The following is a 25871-nucleotide window of genomic DNA, read 5'->3' on the forward strand; positions in this document are numbered from 1 at the left end:
AGCTTTGCCTATCATTCAGGCTCAAACATCTGTCTCCAGAGTTTACTCTGATGGTCCTATAAGGAGTGGGTTCCCACTGTTTTCCCCTGTACATCCTGGGTGTCACGGTCACTGTAACAGTCCCTCTGATATGTTTTCAATGTGATTGGCCCAAAATCACCTTGAATCATCATTCCCAGTGCAGTGGTGTTTCAGGGGACCGAGGCCTTTTCCAAGAAGAAGAAACCACGGAACCTCAGCTTAGTGAAAAGCAATGTTGTCTGTAATTGGGTCATACAGTAGCATGAATGGTGTGGCCTCAAGAGGGTCCCCTGTGGGAGTAGGACTTAGGATCAGCCTTGCAGCACATCCAGGGGATTCCACCCCCAAACCTTCCCATGGTGGGTGCAGAGAAAAGCCTCACCAGGAAATGAAGAGAGGTTACCAACAGCCTAGAGGCTGTGGACACTGGGCAGGGATGTGAGACCATTGCTGTCTATTAGAAAAAAAAAAATGCCGCCTACAGTGTGGCCAATGTTAAATTTGACTGTAGATAAATACAAACGAGGCCAGAATATATGATGGCTTTCTTAGTTTGCTTTCTTTGCAAGGAAGGCATAAAGATTTGTAAATCTTGCAGGAGAGGTGTTTCTTCTTCTTTTTCTTCTTCTTCTTCTTCTTCTTCTTCTTCTTCTTCTTCTTCTTCTTCTTCTTCTTCTTCTTCTTCTTCTTCCTCTTCTTCTTTTTCTTCTTTTTTCTTCTTCTTCTTCCTCTTCCTCTTCTTCTTCCTCTTTCTCCTCCTCCTCTATCTTCTCCTCCTTTTTCTCATTTTACAGAGGAAATGTGCTGTAGAAGGATCCACCTGCGTACTGTCCTAGTTAGCTCTAACTCAATTTGACACAGCCTAGAGTCACCTGAGAAAGCAGTCTCAATTGAGGCCCTGCCCAGATCAGATTGGCCTGTCTTGGGGTGGGGCGGGGATTGTCTTACTTGTTAACTGATATAAAGGGGCCCAGACCACTGTGGGCGGCACCATCCCTGGGCATGGGGGGGGGCCGCGGGGGAGGGTTTGCAAGGGGGAGGGGCTGGGTTTTATAAGCAAGTCACCTAAACAGGAGCCCAAGACTGTGGCAGCAGGAGGCATCCTTTATGGTTTCTGATTCAATTTCCTGCTGTGACTTCCCTCAGGGATGGGACTGTGACCTGGAAGTGTAAGCCAGATAAACCCTTCTGCCCCTGAGTTGATTTGGGTCAGAGGGTTTCATCTCAACAACAGAGGGTTCCTGACTTGAGGCTCTTGCTCTCAGTGTGTTATGACAACTCAGGGACTGTTCCCCATGGGCCTGGGACACCCTCTCCTCAGTGAAGTGTGACCCTTCACCCCCCCTCCCACCCCCACCCCAAGAGCGACACGCAGAAATAAACGCAAGAGCAGAGGTCTCAGCAACCAGAGCAGCCTTGTGCTGAGTTGGGGTCTTTATTCTTCAGGACTCCAGGCTCCTAGGTTGGCCAGCAGCAGAGAGAACAGAGCAGGGATGAGTGTTGCCCTCGGCCACCACCGCCAGCAAGTGTCCAGGGTGCAGAGCCCCCTTCCCAGAGCCTGGGTGACTTCAAAATGTGCATTCTGGGAAGGAAGGAAAGGGTCAAGGTGAGTCCGATCATCCCCACCCAGGGCTGCCTGGCTTCCCCAGGCCAGCACCTGGCTGCCTTCTTCCCTGGTCACAGGGGAAACGTGTGCCCCCCAAAGCCTGCAAGAGACACTGTGCATCCTCCCTGGCACTGTCAAACCGGGTAACCGGACCCCTAGTGGTCCTGGCAGCGGGTATGTGAAATGGTACCTGGAAGGGAGCCAGAGGCAAGTGACCTGCCAATCACGGGGCAGTGGCCAGCTCCTGCCACTGCTCCTGACTATACTCAGTCCTCCTGGGCTCTGCGGAAGGAGAAGGAGCCTGTACATGGCACACTTCCATTCAGCTGGGGCTCGGCCATCTGTTACCCAGGCCAAAGAGCACATCGGACTCCTTTAAGTGCCAGCCCAGGACAATGCCTTGCAGAGATACAGCCTCTTAGGAGGTGAGCCAGCATTTGGATGTGACAGATGGTTCTCAGTAGATGGCCCCCCTAAGATGTGGTAGGTTGCGGGCCTGGATAAAACAGGATTGGCAAGCCACCCGTGTGCTTGGCCATCTGCTGTTTGCACACAGCCCTACCCAGGGATTCTCAGGGTACTTGCCCTGCAACCGGCTCCACCCAGGGAGGGGATAACAGAGGCAGGAACAAGAGTGGGGAGGAATCAGGGCACCAGCACTGTCTCCTGGCTGCTGGTCTGCTGTGAGCATGTCATATAGGGACTAGAGATGGCTAGCTTGCTAAGAACAGGCTCAGAATCAGCCCACTTCCACAGCTCCATGGTGTCCATGTTTCACACCAGTTTCCACCGAGCGTGTGTGTGTGTGTGTGTGTGTGTGTGTGTGTGTGTGTGTGTGTCTTGGGGGAGGGATGGACAGACTCTCAACAGACTCTCAAGTGTTGTTCCTCAGGAGCTATCTGCTTTGGTGTGTGTGTGTGTGTGTGTGTGTGTGTGTGTGTGTGTGTGTGTGTTCATGTATGTGTATATCTACATTTATTTACTCTGTGTGTGTGCATATGTGCAGGGGAGGCATGCCAGTGCACAGGTGGATGTCAGAAGACGACTTGGGGGAGCGTCAGTTCTCCTCAGCCGCCATGTGGGTTTCAGGAATTGAACCCACGTCATCAGGCTGGGCAGCAAGCACCTTTATCTGCTGAACCACCTCACTAGACCTACCTTGTTTATTGAGATGGGGGTCTCTCCCTGGCCTGGGACTCTCCAGTTAGGCTAGCTGGCCAGCAAGGCCCAGGGATCTGTATGCCTCTCCCTCCCTGGTGATGTGGGTCCAAGCATCGACCACCGCACCAGGCTTTTTGACATGGTTTCGTGAATCAAACTCATGACCTCATGCTTGTGTAGAAAGCATTCTGCTGACTGAGTCATCTCCCTGGCCCTCAGAACACGTGTTTATATTTTACAGAAAGGGCCAGCCACTGGCCACTAGCTGCCCCGGGCACAAAGGCCCTGATATGAGGTCTCCCATGTGAGGCCTCCACCAAGGCACAGCGACAATGCTGATTCTCGCTAAGGCCCAGCCACATGGGAAGACAGGGCTGCCCTGGGCACCGCTGGCTGGCCTTACCTGTCTCCTGCAGAGGCTTGAAGCACCAGGGCACATTCGGGATGCTGGAGTCGAAGCAGCAGCCACGGTTGTTACACTGCTCTTCTGTGACTCTGGGGTAGCCGCAGTCCACCCTTTCTTTTGCCGGGACCATACACTGGCTTGGAGCTGTCCAAACAAAACCCGGTCAGCTGCCAGATGACATGTTTGGGGCTACTTTCTTGCTTCCTGTGGAACCCCCCTCCACCCTTCCTCCTGAATTCAAAGATCGTGACAGTCTTGCCCCATGGGGGATGACTAAAGAAAAGCAGTTCATTACGAAATGAACTGACGGTGGAAAGTGGGAATACTGAACTAAAATCATGCTGGGCTGCCGCTGGTTCCAACCATCGCTGTGCCTAGCATCCTTTGAAGTTGAAACCTTTAGAATGTGTTGCCTTAACAGACCCCCCAGCTGCCACCAACTCCAAAGCTAAGAACGCCATCAGATAACATCCGAAAGCCCCCGCCCTCTGGTGTAGCCCTGACATCCCCATCAGCGTACTCAGGGAATGCCTTGATTTATGACCATCTTTTGTTGTGTCTACAGAGCTTCTTGCAGCCACTTGCATGGTGGACAACTTCCTGGCTGTAGCCACTCATATTTGACTCAGGATAAATCTTGGTTTTTTTTTTTTGTTTTTTTGAGACAGGCTCTCATGTAGTCCGGGCTGGCCCTTGATCTTGCTGTGCACTCGTGGATCTGGAAGGATAGCTGTGGTCTGCCCGCACCACTGAATGCTAACCCAAAGAACTTGGCCTTTTGTCTAGGGTCCCTCTTTTGGCTTATCTTTTGGCTTCATGACACCTGGTTAGGAAATCATAAACAGGTCTAAATGCCCTCCAGCCCACAGGATCCCAGGAATCCAGGGGCCCCTGAACCTTAAAACAAGGGTCCCTTCTTTGTTTGATCCATAAGAACTGTCCCCTCCTTGGACCTGCCTAGGCTCAATGTGCAGGGCTCTGCTGACTCCCCATGGGAGACCTTGATTTGGGGGATGTGGGGATGTGGGGGTGCTTAGGAGGGAGGGCTGGAGGATGAGAGGAGGGAGGAGGTGAGATCTGTGGGTGATATGTAGAGTGAGTAGAAAATTTCTTAATAAGGAAAAATGAAAAGAAAACAAAGAAAGAACTGTCCCCTCCCCGGCGGAAAGTGTCCCATAGGGAAGATCGCCATGTGAACTATTCCAGTGTCTCTGCTGTAGCTCGCCACCACAGGGTGGTTAGCTTGTCCTGACTGAGCTGTGAGCTTCCTCCATCTGCTGCATTCCTGCTTCAAGACCGTACGCTTTTGCACACGCGCCCCTAAAGCCTGCCTCCTTTCATCGGCTAGCTGATTTCCCTTACGAACATGGGAACCCAGCACCCTTCTTCATCTCCCCCACTGCAGCAGGTCCTTCGTGCCTTTCTCAGCTACTCCAGACCCTGACCCAGGGCCCCAAGGGACCTTTTTTGAAACTTCAACCTGGCTCCAGCTCCAAGATGCTCTTACGCAGCTGACATGCCCTGCCCGGGGTAGCAGGGTTTCACAGCTCCCCAGGAGACCTACTGTCTTCACCCTGGTCAGCTGTGACCTGGTGAAGGTCATACCCTGCGTCTCTGAGCTTGGCTACCTCTCACCCAGCACTGTGATTCGGTGGTTTCCACTGCCTTCTCAACTGTTTCTTTTTCTTTTCTTTTCTTTTCTTTTCTTTTCTTTTCTTTTTATCTTTATCTTTTTTTTGTTGTTGTTCTGGTGACTTGCCGGGACAGTGTGTAAAGACCACCACTGTCTAGAAATCTCCAGCAAAGAAGGAAATAAGAAAGGATGAGCACCTGAGGAGGAGAGAAGTATGTTCAATTTCTTTGAGCCTCCGTTAACTTGACTGTGAAATGGGACACAAAGAGACCCTCTGTAGGATTTCTGTAAGAAAGCGTGTGCCTGGTAAGTTAAATTGATGTAGAAGGTAGGCAGGTCGATCTTCTGTGTCCCTCCCCCTGCTGAGAGGTTCCAGCCTAGTACCCAGGGGAGCAGATAGGTACTTACACAGGCCAACATACTCCGAAGCTAGCCCAGAGGGCCCCGCAAGCAGGACCAGCAGCATTAGCCAGAGGGCTCTGGTCTCCATGGCAGCAGGCAAGCTTTAGGATCAGCACACAGGATGTGCAGGGTCACAAGGAAGGCCCTTTTATACCCATATGTTTGCTGGGTCCTGTGGACTCTGGCCTCTAGCTCCACCACCTTCTGTCCTGTGAATTCCAGAAGACTCCTCCCCTATCCTAAGTCGGGGGATGGGGTGGGGAGGGAGGAACGAGGAGGGGTGGGACAGCCACTTCAGAGTTCAGCCTGGAAGCAGGGTCTGTCAATCACTGTATGAACCTAGTCTGGAAGAAGGGTCGGTGAGGCTGCAAGGGACGTTTAGTCTTGTGGTCTCAATCACCTTACAGGAGCAATGCAGAGGACCCTGGGCCACTTAGTCCACAACACCACTGACACCTGAAACGCATATGACAACTAAGTTGGGTCCCTGGGTCTCCAGCGTCTATCACTCTTAAAGGTGGAGACTCTAGCTCTATACTTTCCCCCAGAAAAGCCATTTATTATTATTAGCTATGCTTTAATGCCTAAAATGCATTTATCCAATGTATTTTAATAAAAATAATATACATTTGGTTTTTAAAATCAAATAATAGAAAGCCCCCCCCTTCTGTCTAGAGACATCTGTTTTCAGCACCTCTGGTCTCTAGAGTCAAGTGGATTTTTTTTTTTAATTTACTTACTTAATTGTGTGTGTGTGTATGTATGTGTGTGTGTGTACCTGCATGTATGCAGGGGCGTGCAGAGGTCAGACGAGACATCAGATCCTCTAGAACTGGAGTTACAGACAATTGTGAGCCACTATGTGGGTGCTGGGACTTGAACTTGGGTCCTCTGGAAGAGCAGTCAGTGCTCTTCACCACTGAGCCACCCCTCCAGCCCCTCCTAAGCAGATTTTTAACCCAAGCAGGTTCAGACTCTTCATCTTTGTCCAGTCTGCCTTGCCTTACTTTCAATAAATGGTCGACATTGGAAAGCAGCCTTGAACAGCCTGTGAGGATGAGGCTGGTACAAGGAGACCTGGCTTCTGAAGGAAGAATCAGTTTCTCCAGTCTGACAGAGTTCCCGTGAAATTACTCCAGCAGCTGGGGCTAGCCATTAGTTCAACGGGGATCTTCCTTTGCCTGGTCCTCACTGACCAGCATTGTGACATCCGTGTGCTTTCACAGGGACCACCTGAGAACCATCCAGCACATTTGTACATCATCCTGTAAAAATGGCTACATCTGACGGCTCAGACTTGGCATCCGCTTTGAGCCAGTATGAGAATGGGTTCCTAAAGGGGGTGTCCAGGAGTCAGCCTTCACTGACTGGCCAGTGGGAGCCTGAAGGCTGGTCCTGGCGTCAGAGATGCAGCCTCCCATATCGGGAGAGCCTGACATACACAGAGTCCGGATCAAAGGCCAGAGACAGCCTGCAGATACAGGGACCTCATGACAACCAGCAGAGCCCTCAGGGATCACAGCCTGGAGAGGAGAGAAAAGGCTTACGTCGGGAACTGTGACATAAGAGTTGTCAGGGTGGGGTGAAGTCTACCTGGGTTTTGAGGCCTGGGTATGAGTTCACTAGATGAGTAAGGGTCAGAAGGGCATCGGGAGTGGTACTACCTGCTTGGGGACACTTATCAGCATCCCATAATAATACCGTCCTCGGGGCAGGTGAAGGCCGAACATGGGGCCACCTCTCCCTTTTCTCAAGTTACCACTGGCGGTTATCGGAGCCAGCAGATAGGTGGAGGATGAAGGCAGCGTCGTCGTCGTCGTCGTCGCCAGGAATTCCTGCTGGCCACCTGTCACTCGTATTACAGCTGCGATAGGCGTGGCCCTCCCTCCCTCCCTCCCTCCCTCCCTGTGAATTCTTCTCTGGCCTCCCAGGCCCTTCTGAGTCATCAGGACCTAGATGTGGATGCTGGGGGAAGCAAACACCTCGGCGGGCTCAGGGGTGCCCCTGTCTTTTGGGGATAAATGTAAATGTGGCATACTAGCTGCAGAAGGTGATCCCCACCTAGGGCTGAGCCCCCAGCCTTGAGTATGAAGACAGTATCCACCCACCACTGTCGGGAAGACACAGGTCCTGGTGTTCTAGGAAAACAATGGCCAGCTTAGAGATGACTCAGGGCCCTGGCTTTGGCCGCCCTAGGGGACTCTCCACAGCCATCCCTGGCTCCAGATGGCTGTAGGTGGGCGGGGCTGTGGCATCGGAATCATCTCCCAGGGACACCTTCTGGAACAGAGATAAGTCTAAAACACAGCAGCTGACAGCCGAGCAGCAGGGCAGTGCATCACACACACACACACACACACACACACACACACACACACACACACACACACACACACCGCCCCGCCTTTCCCCTGCAGGTTCATAGCTCTTACCACCCAGCGACAGGAGCCACCTCAGAGGAGCCAGTCTGCGGCCTTGCGGTGGCCTTGACTCTTCAGGGAAGACAAGAGCCCCTCCCTACCAGACCAGGAGGCACACAGCTCTTCTCAGATGTTCACAAAAACGAACCTGCAGGTGTGGGATCAAATCCCTGGACAGATGGCATGGGAAACCCCTATGCATGAGGCCTGCCCACCAGCAACCCAGATGAGCCGCTGCCTCTCTAGGGTACCAGACTGCCTCTCTCCGTGAACCAAGGTGGTGTCATGGGGATTTTCTTTTCTTTTCTTTTTTTTTTTTTTAGTTTTTCGAGACAGGGTTTCTCTGTGTAGCTTTGCGCCTTTCCTGGAACTCACTTGGTAGTCCATGCTGGCCTCGAACTCACAGAGATCCACCTGGCTCTGCCTCCTGAGTGCTGGGATTAAAGGTGTGCGCCACCACTGCCCGGCAGGGATTTTCAAATGTGCTGGGTTGGTCAGTATCCTAGGCCTGTGACTTTGTTTAGAAATAAAGTTCTTGTGGATGTAATTCAGTGAACAGTGATAGCATGATACAGGAGTAAAGGTGGCCATAACTCCAACTGATGGACGTCCTTTTAAGAGGAGGAAAAGACACAGAGCCAGGACCAGGTGAGCAGCGACATGGGAGAAGATGGCCATTTAACAATGGGACAGAGACAGGAGGGACAAGTTCCCAAGCCAAGGAGTGCCAAGAAACGGCCACCAGGAGTGAAGAACAGCAAAAAACGTCCCCTGCCCTTGAGCTGGGTATGGTGGCTCACGACTTTAATCCCAGCAGTGGAGAGCAGAGACAGGTGGATCTCTGTGAGTTCCAGGCCAGCCTGGTCTACACAGTGAGTTCCAGAATAGCCAGAGCTGTGTAGTGAGACCCTGTCTCAACAAAACAAAGTCTCCTGCCCAGAGTCCATGCAGAGGTCAGTGCTCGGCCAACACCTTGATCTTGGACTCGTGGGCTTCCAGGCTGGAGAGCCAAGTCTCTGTCAGGTGAACCATCTCTTGTGGTCCTTTCTACAGCAGCCAGTGGCTCTGAGGCCACTTCAGCCTCTGCTTCTGGCAGGAAGGTCCAGAGCATTTGGTGCTTTCCATGGCTCATCTCTGATGGCCTCCCCTCTGCTCATCTCCTCTCTGCTCACCTCCCCTCTGCTCACCTCCCCTCTGCTCACTTCCCCTCTGCTCACCTCCCCTCTGCTCACCTCCCCTCTGCTGACCTCCCCTCTGCTGGCCTCCCCTCAACTGAAGAATTGCCTCCACCCGACTGTGGCATGCCTGTGAGGCATTCTCTTAACTGCAAGTTGATGTAGGATGGACCGGTCCACTGTGGGCGGTACTGTCCCTAGGCAGGTGGGCCTGGGCCATACCATTAAGCAAGCTGGGCAAGCCAGGGAAGCTTCTGTCCCCTTGTGATCTCTCAGGCCTGCAAGTTCCTGCCTTGAGTTCCACCCACCTTGGCTTCCCTTGATGACAGACTGTAAAGTAAGATGACGTCATTTCTTCCCCAAATCTCTTGTAGTCCATGTTTTGTCACAGCAACAGAGACGCCAACAAGGACAGTGGCAGAGAAAGCACTTTCAGAATTCCATTTCTTTATTACGAGGCATCAAGACAGGTAAAGCAAAAGCCAAGATCCCTGTAGATGGCCGCTGCGGTCCACATTGTTTGAGGAAATACACTTGAAACACTGAAAGTTTACATTGAACAAATCCAACTACAGTGGGGGCGGTGGAGCCGGGGAGCCTCGAATGACCAACCGGGTCATCCTCTGATACCCAGCCAGGCTTAGGCTTGCGGTGGAAGCTGGGGTCCTGTTTTGGAGTTGTTTTTACATTCTAACCCAGAGAACTGCTCAACACCACAAAGTCTCACCTGCTTGGGAGTGAGGGCCCCATGCTACATCCCACCCAGCACCAAGCTTCCCAGGGAACAGAGTCTTCTCAGATCTTACTTAAACCCTTGATTCCTGGGCCTCCGTAAGGTGACCTCAGCTTTCTCTCCCACCAGGCCCTGGGAAATGAAGCACTCAGCAGCTTCTTGCAGCAGAAGGTGCTTAGTAGGATGGCCGCATGGGATGCCGATGGAGTTGAAAATGTCCTGGTGTCATGTCATCCACGTGTTTATGCTGAAGCTGGTGTCAAGCCTACTTCTTTCCATCATGTGCAGGATGCCTGACCTTCAGCATCAGGCACTCCTTGGCTCAGAAACAAAAGGAAAATGGTCCCATTCTCTAATGGATTCTGAAGAAAACAGGTTTAAAAAAAAAAATCAGGTATAACTCTTAAGATGCAGGACGAGACCCAAGCCTTACAGCCGGATCTTATGGAGGCGTTTTTTCTCCACTGAGGCTCCCTCCTCTCTGATGACTCTGGCTTGTGTCAGGTTGACATGAAACTAGTACACGTGTATTCCTCCTGCTAACTAGAGTGCATTTGCTGGGGCATGCTGTGCTACGCCAGCTGGTTCATCACACGTTGACTGCGTCCATGGAATCAGGAGAACACACTGAGTGAGTGTGCCGTCTACTCTGTGTATGAGAGTGCCCCACACGATGTTTGCACTGCCACTAACTGGTCAACGGTGTATTTCTAAGACCTTGTCTTAGGCTGTATTAGCTGACGCATCAAGTCTGCTTGGAGCCCAGGCTGCATTCCTGAGCTGGGGGGAAGCAAGGACTAAGGAACGGCTTAGCACACCGTCGGGTAGAGGAGGAGATTACCTTCAGAACTGCTAGTCTCTGGACCAAGTGCACCCTGGTCTGTCGTCATTGCTAGGAGCCAGCTCAGTGGGTCACACACACGGCAAAGCGAGGTGGCTGTTCTGAGTCCTAGGAAACTGCTACCCACTGTCCCAAGAGCAAACAGATGGTTGCAGAGTGTCTGTTGGCACAGGAGGACAGGTGCCAACTACGTGCGTCACTAAATGTAGAATAAGAGCAGACGAGGAGGGGGGGTATCCCTCGCATGTCACAGAATCCACCACATTTGGTACCAGAATTGTTGGTCTCCAACATCGCCAGCAACGGTCAGCTCTACAGCCCAGCAGACAGAGGGTTTTGAGTTCAGGGGAGACGGAATGCAGACACAACCTTAGGAATGGTGTGGGGTCATAGCCACAGAAAGGATGTGTCAGCTAGACTAAGTCCTCCAGTGACCACAGGGCCTCATGTCAGGCAGCTCTGTACTGGCGTTCAGGACAGGCTTGCTGGCTTCCTCTGCTTGAGGGAAAATTGCCTCACAGCTTCTACCTCCCGGGCTGCTGCACTGGGGACTCCGACCACTTTGCTGTGTGACTCTTAGTTCATTAAGAGACAATGACCTTAAATCTCTTCCCACTCACTCGAATGCCCGTGTCTCCAGGACGCTTTCTCTCCTGGCACTCACTCACCTGCTGGCTAACCCCACCACAGAACTGGAGCCAATGGTGAGACCTGGGGGTCAACTCACTCCTGATCACAACTGCACCGGCATGGTCTCTAGGCCCTAATAACCCCATTTTCCACACCTGCCCACCAAGGTCCCTCACAGATTAGCCACACACCCAGAGCCCTCGTGGCCAACTGGTTTTTATATATATGACTTGGGGAGTTTTACCAGTGAGTTAATATTTGCTGAGTTCCTGCTGGCAGAAATACTATTGAGCAAAAGACAAACAGTCAATATTTATTATAGCCATCGCCAGGTACAGTCTCCAGCCAGGTGTTGTGGAAGATACCGAAGAGGACCTGGTGGCCACTGTTGATAAAATGCTGGCTGTGGCGGAGCATCTCAAATCCTGACCCCAGGTAGCAATTCCACCCACAGGGACCCCGCCCTCGGGTAGCTTGATCTATTGGGAAGGATTGGGTGGTTGACGTGTTCGTTTCATAACATGTGCAGTAGGTTGAAAGGAAAGAACGGGGCTCTGTGGCCTTGGGACAGCACATCACTTCATCAGGGAGAAGCTAAGGTGGCCCCGGGCTGGCTCTGCTGAGCAGAGGGGGTGAGATAGAGGGACAAGAAAAGTAAGTGACAGGAGATTGTACTAAGGCACGGGACACGGGGCAATCCAGAGGACTAAGACTCAGCTATGTGCTGACAGAGCCCCAGGCTGGAAGCACCCTCTCAAGAGCCGAGACCCAGCAGTTACGGCCTGCACCGTTCACATTTGTTTAGCAGGGTACTGCCCCTCTATGCCACCTGGTGCTGCCACCGGGGTTCATGAATGTAACTGGCCAAGTTTCTTTTTAATTCCAGTGACCATTAGTGTGATAGGAATTAGATACGACTAGTCACTGGATACATTTGTCATACTGGCACACTTAGAAAGAAAAACAATTTTTAAAAAATTTGTTCTGGGAGTAGGAATTTTATAAGTTGAAAATTCCCCCTTTTTCTTCTGTTTAAAACTATATCGCCGGGCGTTGGTGGCACACGCCTTTAATCCCAGCACTTGGGAGGCAGAGCCAGGCGGATCTCTGTGAGTTCGAGGCCAGCCTGGGCTACCAAGTGAGTTCCAGGAAAGGCGCAAAGCTACACAGAGAAACCCTGTCTCGAAAAACAAAAAAACAAAAAACAAAAAAAACAAAACAAAAAAAAAACTATATCATAAGTGGATTCTAGATATAAAATAAAGAACAATCAGACCACAACCCATAGAACCATAGAGGCTATATATATAGCATGGAGGTCCCTAGGACAACAGTGGCTTATAATAAATTTCGGTTTTACTCAATTATTGAAAAAAAATAGCCAAACGAATGAAAACACATGAACTATGAACCAAAGGCTGAGGGGCCCCCAGCTGGATCAGGCCCTCTGAATAGGTGAGACAGTCGATTGGCTTAATCAGTTTGGGAGGCAACTAGGCAGTGGGACCAAGTCCTGTGCTCATTGCATGAGTTGGCTGTTTGAAACCTGGAGCTTATGCAGGGACGCTTGGCTCAGTCTGGGAGGAGGGGACTGGACCTGCCTGGACTGAGTCTACCAGGTTGATCTCAGTCCTCAGGGGAGGATTTGCCTTGGAGGAGGTGGGAATGGGGGGTGGGCTGGGGGCAAGGGGAGGGTGTGGGAGGGGGGAGAACAGGGGAACCCATGGCTGCTTTGTAGAACTGAATGGTATTGTAAAATAAAATAAAAGGAAAAATACAACAACAACAAAAACTATATCAAATCATTCTATTTATTGTCCTTTCGTATGTGAATTGTATTGCTATATCTAAAGTATGTTTTGAAAAGAGGAGGAGGAGGAATAGGAAGAAAAGGAGGAAGAAGATGGTGATCATGATGATTGACAGGAGAAAGGCAGGACAAATCTCACTAGATGCTAATATCATAATTTCATATTTATAGAAGACGTCACAGAAAAAAAAAACCCCTCCAATAGTGAAACAGGTGCTTGGGTCTACAGGAAGGGCTTCCCCGCAGAGGGAGACTCATGTCCTTCTTTGAGAGAGGGGGAAAAGCAAAGAACTCTGTTTAGTTACTGGGTCATCAATGTGTCTAAATACTTGAAACAACTTAAAATAATAGTTCTCAACCTTCCCAGTGTTGTGGACCTTTAATACAGTTCCTCATGTTGTGGTGACGCCCAACCATAAAATTATTTTCATTGCTACTTCATGACTTTAACTGTAATTTTGCTTCTGTTATTACTTGTAAGATAAATATTTGTGTTTTCTGATGGTCTTAGTGAAAAGGTCACTAGAGGAGCCAAGACCCACAGGTTGAGAACCTCTGACTCAAAGGACGAAAGACTTATTGGGCTTGGGCCTTTACAAGGCCACGTGGCTCCATAGTCCGACAAAACACAATGGTGGTAGGATGTGTGGAAGAGCCACACGGTGGACAGGAGACCAGCATGCCCCTGTCACTCATATGGTGATGGCCATCTCCTACAGGTAACTCCACCGGCACTTACCGTGGGGCCAGTTAGACTCGTCCTACTGTGCGGACCAAGGCCCACTCTCCACACCACAGTGACTTCCTTCCCTGGGCAGAGCTTTGGCCTCAGTTGTCCTTGAGTTTCTCTCCCGAGCCTCTTCTTCTAGGGGTGGGTGGAGCTGGCCCCTGCTCACCTCAGTGACCCACAAGACAGAGGGTAGCCTTTGCAGGGGGTACAGTGAGCAGAATAAATAAGCTTGGGTAATAAACACTGATGCCCTGGCCCACAGCACACACGTCGGAAGTGTGTGCCCCAGCCCTGTACTGTAAAGGCAGACATTAGTCATCAGTGATTGCCTGAATCTGGGCAGCCATGGGGCTCCCAGGGGATTAGAAAATTGTCTCCAAGGCTGTACAGTTGCTTGCCACTCTGTCTGACAGACCCCGGTAAAGCAGCAGCAGGCCATATCCTGGACCGGCACCCTCCGCTGCTATGAGGGCTATTTAGATGATAACTGATACTCTTATGTGCCCAGCTACATGGCAAACAATGGAGCCATAAAACAGAAGAGCTGATAAGTAACTCATGGGTCATTAGGAGGTTTCTGGGTGATAAGGTTGGGGAGTATGAGGAGCCAGGGGTGCCCACCCTTCCTGACCTAACACTCCTCCCATGAAAGACCTTCAAACCCTTGCAGAGATCACCTAAAGTCACAGACAGGGAGTTGTGGTACAACACAAAATGGAACGAAAAGAGTGTTGAGGCGTTTCATCAAAAATATAATCTGTATCAGGATCCTGTTTTTCTTTTTGGAGACACTTGGTTACGCTGTAGAAGAGTTTTGAGTCAATTTGCCGGAGAACCGGCCTGTTGGAAAATCCCAGGCACCTCTGCGGTTTTACCACCATGAGGGCTACTGTCTTGTCATTCTCTTCCTCACTAGGTCTTGTGTGTTTCCTGACCAGCAATCCATTCCCTCTCTGCTCTGCCAGAGCCACGCTGATTAAACAGCATTTAGTGATTTACCAAGCAAGGTTTTTAAAACACCCAATAACCAGAGGTGGTTGAGCTCCCAGGCCTCAGAGCTGGGAGCAGGGGCTGCGATTTTGATATCAGACAAAGCAGGAGTTAGGCAACCACAGGATGGGATATGGCAAAGAAGGACACTGTATGTGACCATCTACAGCCAAGGTGTGGCAATACCAGGCATCCTGCTATGGAGGCTGGAGAAAGCCCATCTGCCCAGCAGTCCTGGAATGATTGGGATAGAAATGCTCCAAAAGCACCATCGGCAGAGAAAACACCACTGAGATAAGAGAAGCTTAAGTGGACAATATTTACATAACATATTTACAGAGGGTAATCAGGAAGCTGAGCCTACGGTTATGCATATCAAACTGTAACCCTGAAATAACACAACCTCTTACATTCCCAGCATTTAATGGTGTGTTTGTTCACAAAGAAAACAGTCAACCCTATAAAGTGGAAATGTTATAGTCACTTTATGATCAGGCTTGACAAAACCAGGAAATAGTGACATTTTACTAGAGCAGTGGGCCAGCAAGATGACTCAAGGGATAAAGGCCCTTGCCACTTAAGCTGGGCAGTCTGAGTGCGAGCCCTGGGATCCCTGTGTAAGGTGGAAGAAGACATCCGACTCCACAGACTTGCCCTCTGACCCCTGGGCACATGCCATGGCACATGTGACCACACACACACCTACGATGATAGTCAGTAAACCTGAAAACAAGAAACTGGGTGAGATGGATAAATCGCTCAGAAGACAACATCTCCACAGGACTGTGCCAGCACAGTCATAGGCTGAAGGATGCCAGGCAAGCCGCAGTTCCGAGGAGCAGGCCCATCAGGGTCTCCATGCTTAAAGTGTGTCTGGGAATCCCAAAAGCTTCACACACCAAGAAGTCCTCACACTGCAGTGGCTACGCTGGAGGAAATGACAGGAAAACCCACAGATCTCCCTAAGAGGTGTCACACAGGAGATGTGGCCATTGAGGACATGGATCCCCCAGAAGAAGATGTAACAGGAAGTGTTTGTGCCTTGGGTTAGACAGATGTTTTTAGACAGGACACAGAGAGTGAAACACACACACACACACACACACACACACACACACACACACACACACACACCCCTGGATTTCATCAAAATTAGAAGGATTTACTCTTGCCAGAGACTGCCAAAGTAAACACAAGGATGAGTCATGGACCAGAAGAAGATATCTGCTCACCACACAGGGATAGGGGACTTGTTTGTTTGTTGGGTGTAAACCTGGCCTGGCCTGGACTTCTGCAACCAAGGCTGGCTTCACCCTTCTGCCCGCCCTCAGCCTCTCAAGGGCAAAGATTACAGGGTGACCCACCACCCTGGGCTCTGCGAGATGAGTTCTACGTGGGATGTAAAAACACCAACAGCAAAAAGACAAAGCACATGATTAAAAAACGTATAAGCTGGGACTGGCAAGATGGCTCAGTGGGAAGAGACACTTGATGCCAAGCCCGAGGACCTGAGTTCAAACCCCAGGACTCACATGATGGTAGGAGAGAGAACCAGCTCCCCTGAGTTGTCCCTTAAACTGCACATACCTGCCGTTGGTATGTGCATGACCAACTAAAAATAATTTTTTCATGTTAAGAAATTAAAATGAACTATCTAGATAGATACTTTGCCAGAGGCTACTATAACAAAAAAATTTAAAAAATAAGCCCAACATCATTCGTTTACTGGGAAAAGTTAGTTAGGATGAAAGGGAGCTGTGCTATCATATGCACTGATAAAGCCGAGGGCTGGATGAACACAGAGAGCATCCGGTCCCCTCACCCATGGCTGGTGGGCTGGAGAACGGTGCGACCTCAATTGTCCTGACTCTTATAAAGTTCAACAGACCCATCAAAATGATGGGTGTTTATCCCAGAGATCGATTATTTACAAAGTCAGTCCAAAGACTTGGGCCCAGGGGCTCCTGGCAGCTTCCTTCCTAACTAAGATTTGGACATGACTCAAAGCCCATCCTAACACATCACCGTGCCCTGCTGCTCAGTGACAGTGAAGAATGAAGCTTCCTTACATGCAAGGAGGGCGGGGCTCTGTGAGAAAGCCAACTCACTGGCTGCAGGACACACCATAAGGAAGCTCTAAAGGAGGTGGAGCCAGGGAGAAAGGAAGTTGATTACCTGGTTCTTGGAGGGACAGGCAGTGGACACATGGCAGTAGACAAAAGGGTCTACTTGGCGGGCAAAATGAGTCTGTGCTTGACTAAAATAATATTTACACAACTGTGTGCATTTGTCAGACTTGCTGAATTTACTTCCCTTTTATTAGTTTTGTCTTTTGAGACAGCGTTTCTCTATGTAGGTCCTCCTGTCCTGGAACTCTGTAGACCATCTGTAGACCAGGCTGGGCTCAAAATCAGAGATCAACCTGCCTCTGCCTCTTGAGTGCTGGGATTAAAGACATGCGCCACCACCACCCGACTACTTACTTAAATTTTAATGCACACCACTCACTCATCAATACATCTGATTTCAATAAAAGTCCATGGTATAACTATTACCCTTATGAGTTCCACTAGCGAAAAGGGGCTGGGTTGGTTACCTACCTGACAGGGTGGCTGGCAGCTGGTGGGCTACTGAGAAGCTTGGAGGCAGACTGCTCCCTGAGTCGGCCAGCAGAGGGCACCAGAGAACAGTGGCTGCCCAGTGGGCAATCCCAGGCAGGACTCTGGAGAAATGCATTGGCCCTTCCTTCATCAGCACGTTTTTTATTGCGCTGCCCGAGTATCAAACAATAACTGAATGCTGAGAAAAAATATAAATATGGGGGTTACTGGCCATGAGGCTTTGGATGAAACCTGGCAGTTGTGACCGAGGACTGTGTGTCCTGTTCTCAGAGCCTCCAGGAGACCCAGAGGGTTTGGGGTGTGTCCCCTTCCAACAGGGCTGTGGAGCAACGGGATTCTCCTTTCCCCAGTCTATTTGACTAACCTGCAAGCCGAAGCTATCCGGTGGACAGCCGGGTCACCCTCCCAGGGTGCACAGGAACAGGGCAGGGGTGGTGGGGAGGGGTGGGTGAGGGTTGAAGGAGTGGGGGTCAGGGGAGTGGGGGGGGGGTTGGGAAGGGTGACAGCTTACAGTATTGAAGGGCAAAGGGGGCTATGACCAAGGAGAAGGGACACATGGGCAGGTACAAGACCCACCCACAGAGCCAGGGCAGATCAACTGAGGATCCCAAATCCCTTGTGCATCTGCTTCTTGTAAGATTGACGGCTGCAAGACCCTCCTACCAGGCCCTGCCTTTTGGGGTTCTCAGAGGTACCCCATGAGAAAGTGGGCACAGTGGATGCCTGTGAAACAGATAGCACAGAAGGTCTGGCAGAGAAGGCAGAAGCCGCTGAGGGATCTTAGGGAGACAGAGACATGAGGAAGAGGAAAACATTAGAGGGGGCGGGGTTAAGGGGGAAAGAGAGGTTGGTTTTTTGTTTTGTTTTGTTTTTTCATATAGAGCAGTTCAGCATTTCCTTTTTTTAATTTTTATTTTTTTAATTTATTTTTTAAATTACACTCATGATATTTATTAATTACACTCATGATAATAATCAGATTTGTGGTTTTCATATATTGCATTGCTGTATTTATTCAATTTTATTTCTCTCTCTCTCTATATATATATGTTAATTATATATGTTAATATATAATTATATATATGTTAATTTTAAAGGTGGAATGTCATTTCTTGAAGGGGATAGGAGGTCTTAAATACAGGCTTAGAGCACAATGGGAGGACCCCAGAGGGCTGAAGTTGGCTACTGATGTTTTACAATCTTGGATCTAAGATGTTAACACCCATTATTCAGAATACACAGACAAGGAACTTCCCTTAAGCATTCAGGAGGGTGGAACCTGGCAGGAAATTAGCATAGGGAGGATATCAAGATCAAGGTCCACAAGCAAGGCAACAGTTACCCAAAATGGGGGCAGGGCCCTACAGGTCCTCCTTTTATTAAAAAATGAGCTTCTGATGTGGGTTGCGTGGAACATCAGCAGATCACCTTACCTGTCATAGAGATGCCTGCCCAGGCCACACAGGTGCTCTGTCTTAGGTTGGTGAGTGCCCCCAAGGCATTACCCATCTCTGAATACTCATTATCATAAAGGCTCAATTGTGTGAGAGCTGCATAGTTAATTGCTGCCAAAGATCTCAAAGTGGCTCTGGGCTTGCAATCTGTGTGTTTGATACAGAAAAGACCAACAGAGGTCCTATCTCACCCATAGCCAGTAGGCTAAAGGCAACTGAGCCATTCCCTTCCTTAACCACCAATACTGTACGTTGGAGTCCTTGTAAGATAGTATCCCAAAAGCAACTGGAACTTGAGTTTATAAATTTATAATTTTCAAAGCCAATAGAGATGTATATAACTACTGAATTAAATTTATCATGCCCAAAGGAATGAAAGATTAACTAACTGTGGTAGCTACTTTTGTTGCCCGGGTCTCCACTGTGCTAGCTGTAGTAAGCAATTATGAAATGGTAACCCCAAAACAGTAGCAGCAATGTGCGCCATTGCCACAACAGCAACAGTGTCAGCAGCAATGTCAAATTCTCTTCTGGATTGTGTGGACATCCACTGGCATGGACACAACTCCAGTAACACGAACCACAAAGGCCCGGTTTTCTTGATCCCAGCATGACTTTAGCTGGCAGTTCTTCTGGAGAATCCAATCTCATGGCTACAGTTCCTAGGCTTACATTAATGCTTGCCAAAGCTGGCCATATTGTGCTCTCAATCTCCATTGGCATCAGAAGGGTAGATTTTTTTCATGAAGACCCATTAGGTCTCTGTCATGTTGGGCTTCAGCAGCAGCCACAGGGCATGTTCAGTGCTCAGGAATCCAAAAAGGAACCTCATTGTCCTGAGGAAAGACATAACCAGAACTCCGGGGGCCACACCAACACTAGATCGGGTCTCCTCCATGTGCTACTAGAAAGAACCTTCCATCACTCCAGAGGGTAATTTGCAACAGGAGCCCTCCAGTTCTTATCTGCATTGGATCCTCCAGCAGAATCCACCAATAAAAAAATTTAAAATCTATAAAACAAGGGAAAGAATAGAATGTGGAGAGGAATGATGAGTCCCTAGTTCTCCCTTTTTTTAACTTTAGTAAAATGTTTTCTTGTTTAATATTTCAAGATTTTCTTTTATTTTTATTTATTTTTTATTGTTTAAAATTAATTCATTTATTTATTTTTCTATTATCAGCTTGATTTTTTTTTGTTTTTTTAATCAAGAGTCACTATTGTTCCAAAGACAGGAGGAGCCTGGTAGTGGCCCTCTGGGGAAGAGAAGGGCTGACACAATCTGAAGTCTGCAAGATGCCACATGGTCAACAAAGGCATAGTGTAGGGAAAGAAAGATTTATGAGAGACTGAACAACCGCCAATCCTGTGACAGGCAAAGACATCTGTGCTGTGTTTTGTCAGTTGGACAAAGGCTAGGGTCATTTTGACAGAAGAAGGTCAACTGACAAGATGTCTTATCAGATTGGCCTGTGGGCGAGCTTGTGGGGCATTTCTTGATTGGTGATTGGTGTTGGGGGACACAGCTCAGTGTGGGTGCTGCCATACCTGGGCAGGTGGTCCTGAGGTATAAGGAAGCAGGCTGGGCAAACCAGGAGGAACAAGCCAGTAAGTAGCACCACTCGATGGCCTCTCCATCAACTCCTGCCTCCAGGTTCCTGCCCTGTGTGAGTTCGTGTCCTGACTTCCTTTCATAATGGACCATTATAGGAATGTAAAAGCCAAATAAACCCTTTCCTGCCAAGTTGTTTTTGGCCAGTGTTTTCTCACAGCAACAGATAAGCAAATTATCACACTGCTCTTGGATGGCCCCAGCTGAGAATGAGGGCTCCGAAAAGGGAGCCATCCTTTCTCCAGTGTTTCCCAAGAGGAGGAGGTTGGAGTGAGGCAAACCAGAGGTCCAGGACTTAGGATTACACCATGCAACAGAAGTAGGCCACTGGGTGGTGCTAGCCAGTTGCCTTGGGCTGGGAAAAGGAAAGGAGATAAAAAATTTCTCAGAAGCCAATCTTATGGCATCCGGGCATCCTCCTGGCCACAGCTGGATACCATATACAGCCCTTAGAGCAGTGGTTCTCAACCTCCCTGATGCCGGGACCCAATAATACAATTCCTCATGTTTTGCTGACCCCAATCACCAAGTCATGTCGATGCTACTTCAGAACTGTAATTTTGCTACTGGCATGAACCATAGTGTGAATATCTTAGAGACAGACGTTTGTCAATGAGGTCACGACCCACAGGTTTAGGACCAATGCCTTAGACAAGGCTGTGAGGAAAGGATGTGCTGGAGTCTCCCTGAAAATAACTGCCCCATGGAAACACTGTTTCCTCTTTCAGTAACTTCCATTTGAGCTGTTATGAAGGATGCTCTCAGGTCAAGAAACCCCGTTCAGGGAGCAGGCCCAGGAACCAGGTCCTCCCTGCTCTTGTTCACATCAGGAAGGGGAGGCAACCAGTGGACTTGGACCCAAGTCCAAAGTGAGTACCTCGTTGAGCATTTAGTAAAAGTGATGGGTCTGGGGAATTGTGATCAGAAATCACGTGTTGCTCCTCTCAGTCAGAGGTCAGAGTCCCTGAGTTCTTTAAAGAGATCTGAGTGTACAGAACCCTAGAGATGTGGCTTCTGACGTTCACAGATGCAGAACACTGACATTACTGCAGTGCCCTCAAGTGTCCAGTGACTTACAGCTCTCAGAGGGGATGAAAATGTGTTGAGACTGTACCTCTTACCCATGTGTACATGCACACATTCATACAATGTTGTTCACACAGGCACACACCAATGTATTCACAAACATGCCCGTATTCACGCACTTGTGCATATCCTCATGTACACACCATGTAGTCACACCCAAACACACACACACACACACACACACACACACACACACACACACACACCACACACACACTCCCGGACATACTCACATATTCACATACATTCTGCCATCATCCATCTGCCTCAAAGAAACCAAAATAAAATTTGCCAGGTTTTAAAGGTTTCTTTACTAGGAATATTGCCATGATTGGCCACTGCAGAGAGTCAGGATCCTTTATGAAAACTCAGAAGTTGATGGAGTCCAGCTGAGACCTTTATCCTCTGGCTTGCAGCTCGCAGGGAGCCAGCAGCAGGACAGCAGGACCTCTCAGTAATGACAATCTGGAGGAGGAAAAGCAGGGTGGTTGGTAAGCATGCCAAGGAGCCACAAGTGCCTGCGCTCAGCAGTGTGGCCCCTCATAACCAACAGGTGCCGAGGAAGGACAAAATGGGAAAGGATGACCGCCAAGCCTCGGCATTCTCTGAGGGCCTGTTCTCCACAAACACTAGAAATTTCCCAGAGGAACCTGCCGACCAGTGTGTGAGGTCACACAACAAACCACCCGGGTATCGCTCAGTCAGGAAAACACCCTGCTGCCCATGCTGGAGTGTCAGAGTTCCGAACCCCTGAACTCCCACAATAAGGCAGGTGTGCTGGAACGTGTCTATAACCTTCCTGTTGGGAGTGGGTTGGGGTGCATGTAGACAGACCCCTGGAGCTCACTGTCCAGCCACCCTACCCAATCAGTGAACTCAAAGTTCAAAGATGGACCTGGTGGAGAGAGGCTAAGGGAGACAATCAATATCAAACTCCAGCCTCCAAACACCTGTGAATGTACACACACACACACACACACACACACACACACACACACACACACACACACAGGAGGGGTCCTCCGCAGGTGGGAGTGGATGGGAGAAGCTCATGCCAGGCCCTAGGGGGACCCTCACCTGCAACCATTTACCTTCCACAGACTGTGGGAAGAAACACCAGGGCACGTCAGAGCTCAGGTTGGAAGAGCAGCAGTTTCGAACAGCACACTCCTCAGGGCTCATGCCCGGGTACCCACAATTCTTTCGAGATGATTCTTCCATGACACACTGCTCTGATTCTGGTTATGGGGGAAGCAGCATACAAGACTCTGTCAGGCTAGCTGCTCACTGAGGGCCACCAGTCCCACCTTTCCAAAGACACTGGAGTTGCAGCCTCAGTGTGTCCCAAGGAGCTCCTTGGGTTGGTGTCTCTCAGCACAGTAATAGCTAGGGACCAGCTGTGCTTCCCACAGGAGGACACGAATATAGGGAGGTCAGCAGAGGTGGGAATATCGATAGAAACGGAATCTTGGGAAAACCATATCACCCTTTCTGGACTCAGGGTTCAACTTTGTTTAATGTGAGTAGCCCACTGTACCAAGCCCAAGGGAGACTTAAAGACCCTGATCATGAGAAGGGCCTAGCACATGGCCACAAACAACCTGATTTTCCTTTAAAGTACACAAAAACCTTGGGAGAGAATATCCAATCATGAGTGTGCCCCAATGGCAAGATCCATGCCTGCAGTGGACACACACACATCTAGCCTTGTGCATACAGTATTCATAGTTTGCCCTGGCTTCAAACACATTCAAAAATAATAAAAATCTACCAGAAACCTCAACACTCTACTTAACATCTGAAGTCTGTTTGCCAGGGTGGTGATGCCATCTTACCCAACACCTCTATTTCCTTTCAACAGCATCTTTGGAATTATGGTTTTAAATCTAGGGGGGAAACATTCAGGTCTGCTCACAGGCATACATAGAGGGCTTCTAGACGGTAGGGAAGGTCTAGAAGAGACACTAAGGCTTCCTTTTCCTAAGCCTGGGCTAGCTCTAGACAGCCAGGCTTCCAAGAACTTGCTCTAGACCTTGCCCAGGGCCCCATCCTAAGCTGACAGCAGGAAGAAGACCCAGATCTCCAAAGTATACCTTGGTTTGGAAGTGGGAGGAAACACGAGGGGACCCCACTGATGCTGGAGTCAAAGCAACATCCGAGATTAAAGCACTGCTTGCTGGCAATGCCCAGGTAGCCACAGGTCTTTCTGTTCTGTGGTGTAATCCTTGAGCACTGACAGGGAGCTGTGGAGAGAACCATTCATAGTCGAACCTGTCCAAGGTGCCATATGCCTGCCTCCCCCTGCTCTGGGCCCTCAGGGACCTTCCAAAGTCCTATGACCCCAGGACTGACATGGGGGCTTATTTTGCCCATGTTAGAGCTGTTGACTTCCTCCTGAGGAAACCACGGGATTTTATAGAAACAGCTTCATTTGTTAAAAAAGAAACAAGGCCACACAAACCTTCTGTAAAGATGATGGCCCTGTGGACCTGGGCAGAGATCCAGGTAGAAGGGGACAAGATGGGCCCAGGACAGCATGCCCTGCTGTCCTCCTAACCAGGCTGATACCTGTGGACTCGGCCCTTCTGAATAGGAGTCACAGATTGAGCCCCACAAGCAGCACCCAGACTGCAGGGTGCTGTCTAGCTCCTTGCAAGCTGTCACCCTGCCTTTGTCCTTTGAGGAAACATCTAGAAAAACCCCATCTAGTACAGGGGATGGGTGACCCACAGCCCACCACTCATGGGGACTCAAGCAGGTTTCACCTCCCACCTGAGGGATCACCCTGGACTTTTACTTACAGGGTTTCTGGCCCTCCACCAGAGCATACAGCCCCAAGACAAGGACCACTGCCAGGAGAGGGGCGCCTCGAGGACCCATGTCTGCTCCAGCTGTATCTGGACAGCCTGCAGAATGTCCAGTTCCCACTGCCTGATGTTTTATTGGCTCCTCTCTGTTTGCTCAGTGGCTCTGAGAACCGCCCCCTATCAGTGGCTCCAGCCCTCTGGATCCTTTGTGCTGAAGAGCTGACACAGCTCCACGTGGAGGCCTGAAGGAGGTGGGAGAAATTCCTGAGAGTGTATTCACACAAGGCTTCCAGGCTGGGTCAGGCTGGCCTCTATAAGCATAGCTGACCCCCGCCCTTGGCAGGAAGCAAGGTCCTGCCAGGCTAGAGATGTGGGGCATGGGCCACATGTGCAGCTGGAGCTGGGCTCTCTCAGGGTTACACCCTATTTGGGATTAGCCATGTGTTACCCTGAATAACTTTTGTGGCTATCTTAGTGACATCTGAATTTTTTTAAAACAAAAATTTGTAGTGAGGCTATATGGGAAAATGAACAGCACCGGGAAGAATATTTCATACAAGAGCCTTCCAGGGTTGGGCATCTCACAGGACTATGGGAGGCACCTTCAGGGTACCTAGTTTGTACCTCTGATGCAGAGATTACCCTCCCTGACCTTGTTCACTGCCAGCCTCAGAACTGTGTCCACAAAGACCACATGACAGGGACCAAAGGAACAGCCAGGAGAGGCTGGTGTTTGTTTGTTTGTTTGTTTCTTTTAATCACCCCTGATGTTGGACATTCTTTGTCCCACAGGGGTCCTTTGCATTCCCTCAGATGGTGCCCAGCACTGAGATGTCCACGGTGAGACACCCTGGAGAAGGGCTTTGTTCACTGGACACAGAGAACAAAAGCCAGGGCTTCATGAGAACTCAAAAGAGAAATGACAGAGTAGAAGAGGAGAGAGGAACTGTGTGTGTGTTCCTTGGGGCTGAAGGGATGTGTGTATCTGTGGGTAACAGGCTACAGAGCCAGTGACCGGGATTCAGAATCTGAAAGCCTTGGCCTTATCCCAGGCTTTTTGGGCAGGCCTGAATCCTCAGTGCCTCTCCTGGTTCTTCCCCCTGAGTCCTGAAAATCCAGCAGGAGTCCATTTCCCTGCAGCACACCCCACCATGATGTCACACCCTTGTTAGGTGTTGGTTGTTTTGTTGTCAACTTGACACAAGCCAGGGGCATGTGGCAAGAGGAAAACGAGGTCCTGCTTCTATAAGAAAGCAGGCTGAGCAAGCCATGGGGAGGAAGCCAGCAAGCAGCATTTCTACATGGTCTCTGCTTTAGTTCCGGCCTCTTGGTTCCTGCTGGGAGCTCCTGCCCTGACTTCCCTCAATGACTGAGTGTGATAGAGCTGTGGAAGCCAAATAATCCCTTTGCTGTCCAAGCTTCTTTCCTCAGCAAACTCAGACAAACATCAAATTATGAGCTGATCCATCACCCATTATCTCAAACATTCCCATTCCTTCCTCGTTCTGGTCCACATAATAACCCAACTTCTCCTGCCCTGCCAGAGGTTCTTCTGATGTCATTTGTCCCCTAAGGGACACTCACCCATCTCTGTTGCTCCCTTGGAACACCCCCCACCCAGTCCCCTGTAGAAGCCTGTGCCCACAGATAACCATTGCATCAGTGTTGATGAGGAGCTGAGGGCATGACAATAGACAGCCCAATCTGTAGAACCAGACCGTGGTCCCACCACA

General features: G+C 49.8%; 2 protein-coding genes across 3 annotated transcripts; both read right to left on the reverse strand.

The window, feature by feature from the left end:
- Positions 1 to 1417: 1417 nt before the first annotated feature.
- Tff3 (trefoil factor 3) lies at positions 1418 to 5427 on the reverse strand. The gene is made up of 3 exons (XM_006997719.4): positions 5236 to 5427; positions 3192 to 3338; positions 1418 to 1603 (listed from the first exon to the last, which is right to left on the reverse strand). The coding sequence occupies exons 1-3, from the start codon at positions 5315 to 5317 to the stop codon at positions 1590 to 1592; spliced, it is 243 nt and encodes an 80-aa protein (XP_006997781.1). The 5' UTR covers positions 5318 to 5427; the 3' UTR covers positions 1418 to 1589.
- A 16191-nt stretch (positions 5428 to 21618) lies between these two features.
- LOC102926208 (trefoil factor 2-like) lies at positions 21619 to 24305 on the reverse strand. 2 transcript variants are annotated; one of them, XM_076558476.1, is made up of 4 exons: positions 24133 to 24305; positions 23425 to 23574; positions 22423 to 22569; positions 21619 to 21796 (listed from the first exon to the last, which is right to left on the reverse strand). In XM_076558476.1, exons 1-4 carry the CDS (start codon positions 24209 to 24211, stop codon positions 21783 to 21785), a joined length of 390 nt encoding a protein of 129 aa, XP_076414591.1. In that variant the 5' UTR covers positions 24212 to 24305; the 3' UTR covers positions 21619 to 21782. The 2 variants fall into 2 exon arrangements, with proteins under 2 accessions (XP_076414591.1, XP_076414590.1); XM_076558475.1 differs by having other exon boundaries at positions 22409 to 22569; positions 24133 to 24294.
- Positions 24306 to 25871: the final 1566 nt, after the last annotated feature.

Source organism: Peromyscus maniculatus, chromosome 21, assembly GCF_049852395.1.
Source record: "Peromyscus maniculatus bairdii isolate BWxNUB_F1_BW_parent chromosome 21, HU_Pman_BW_mat_3.1, whole genome shotgun sequence".
Lineage (NCBI taxonomy): Eukaryota > Metazoa > Chordata > Mammalia > Rodentia > Cricetidae > Peromyscus > Peromyscus maniculatus.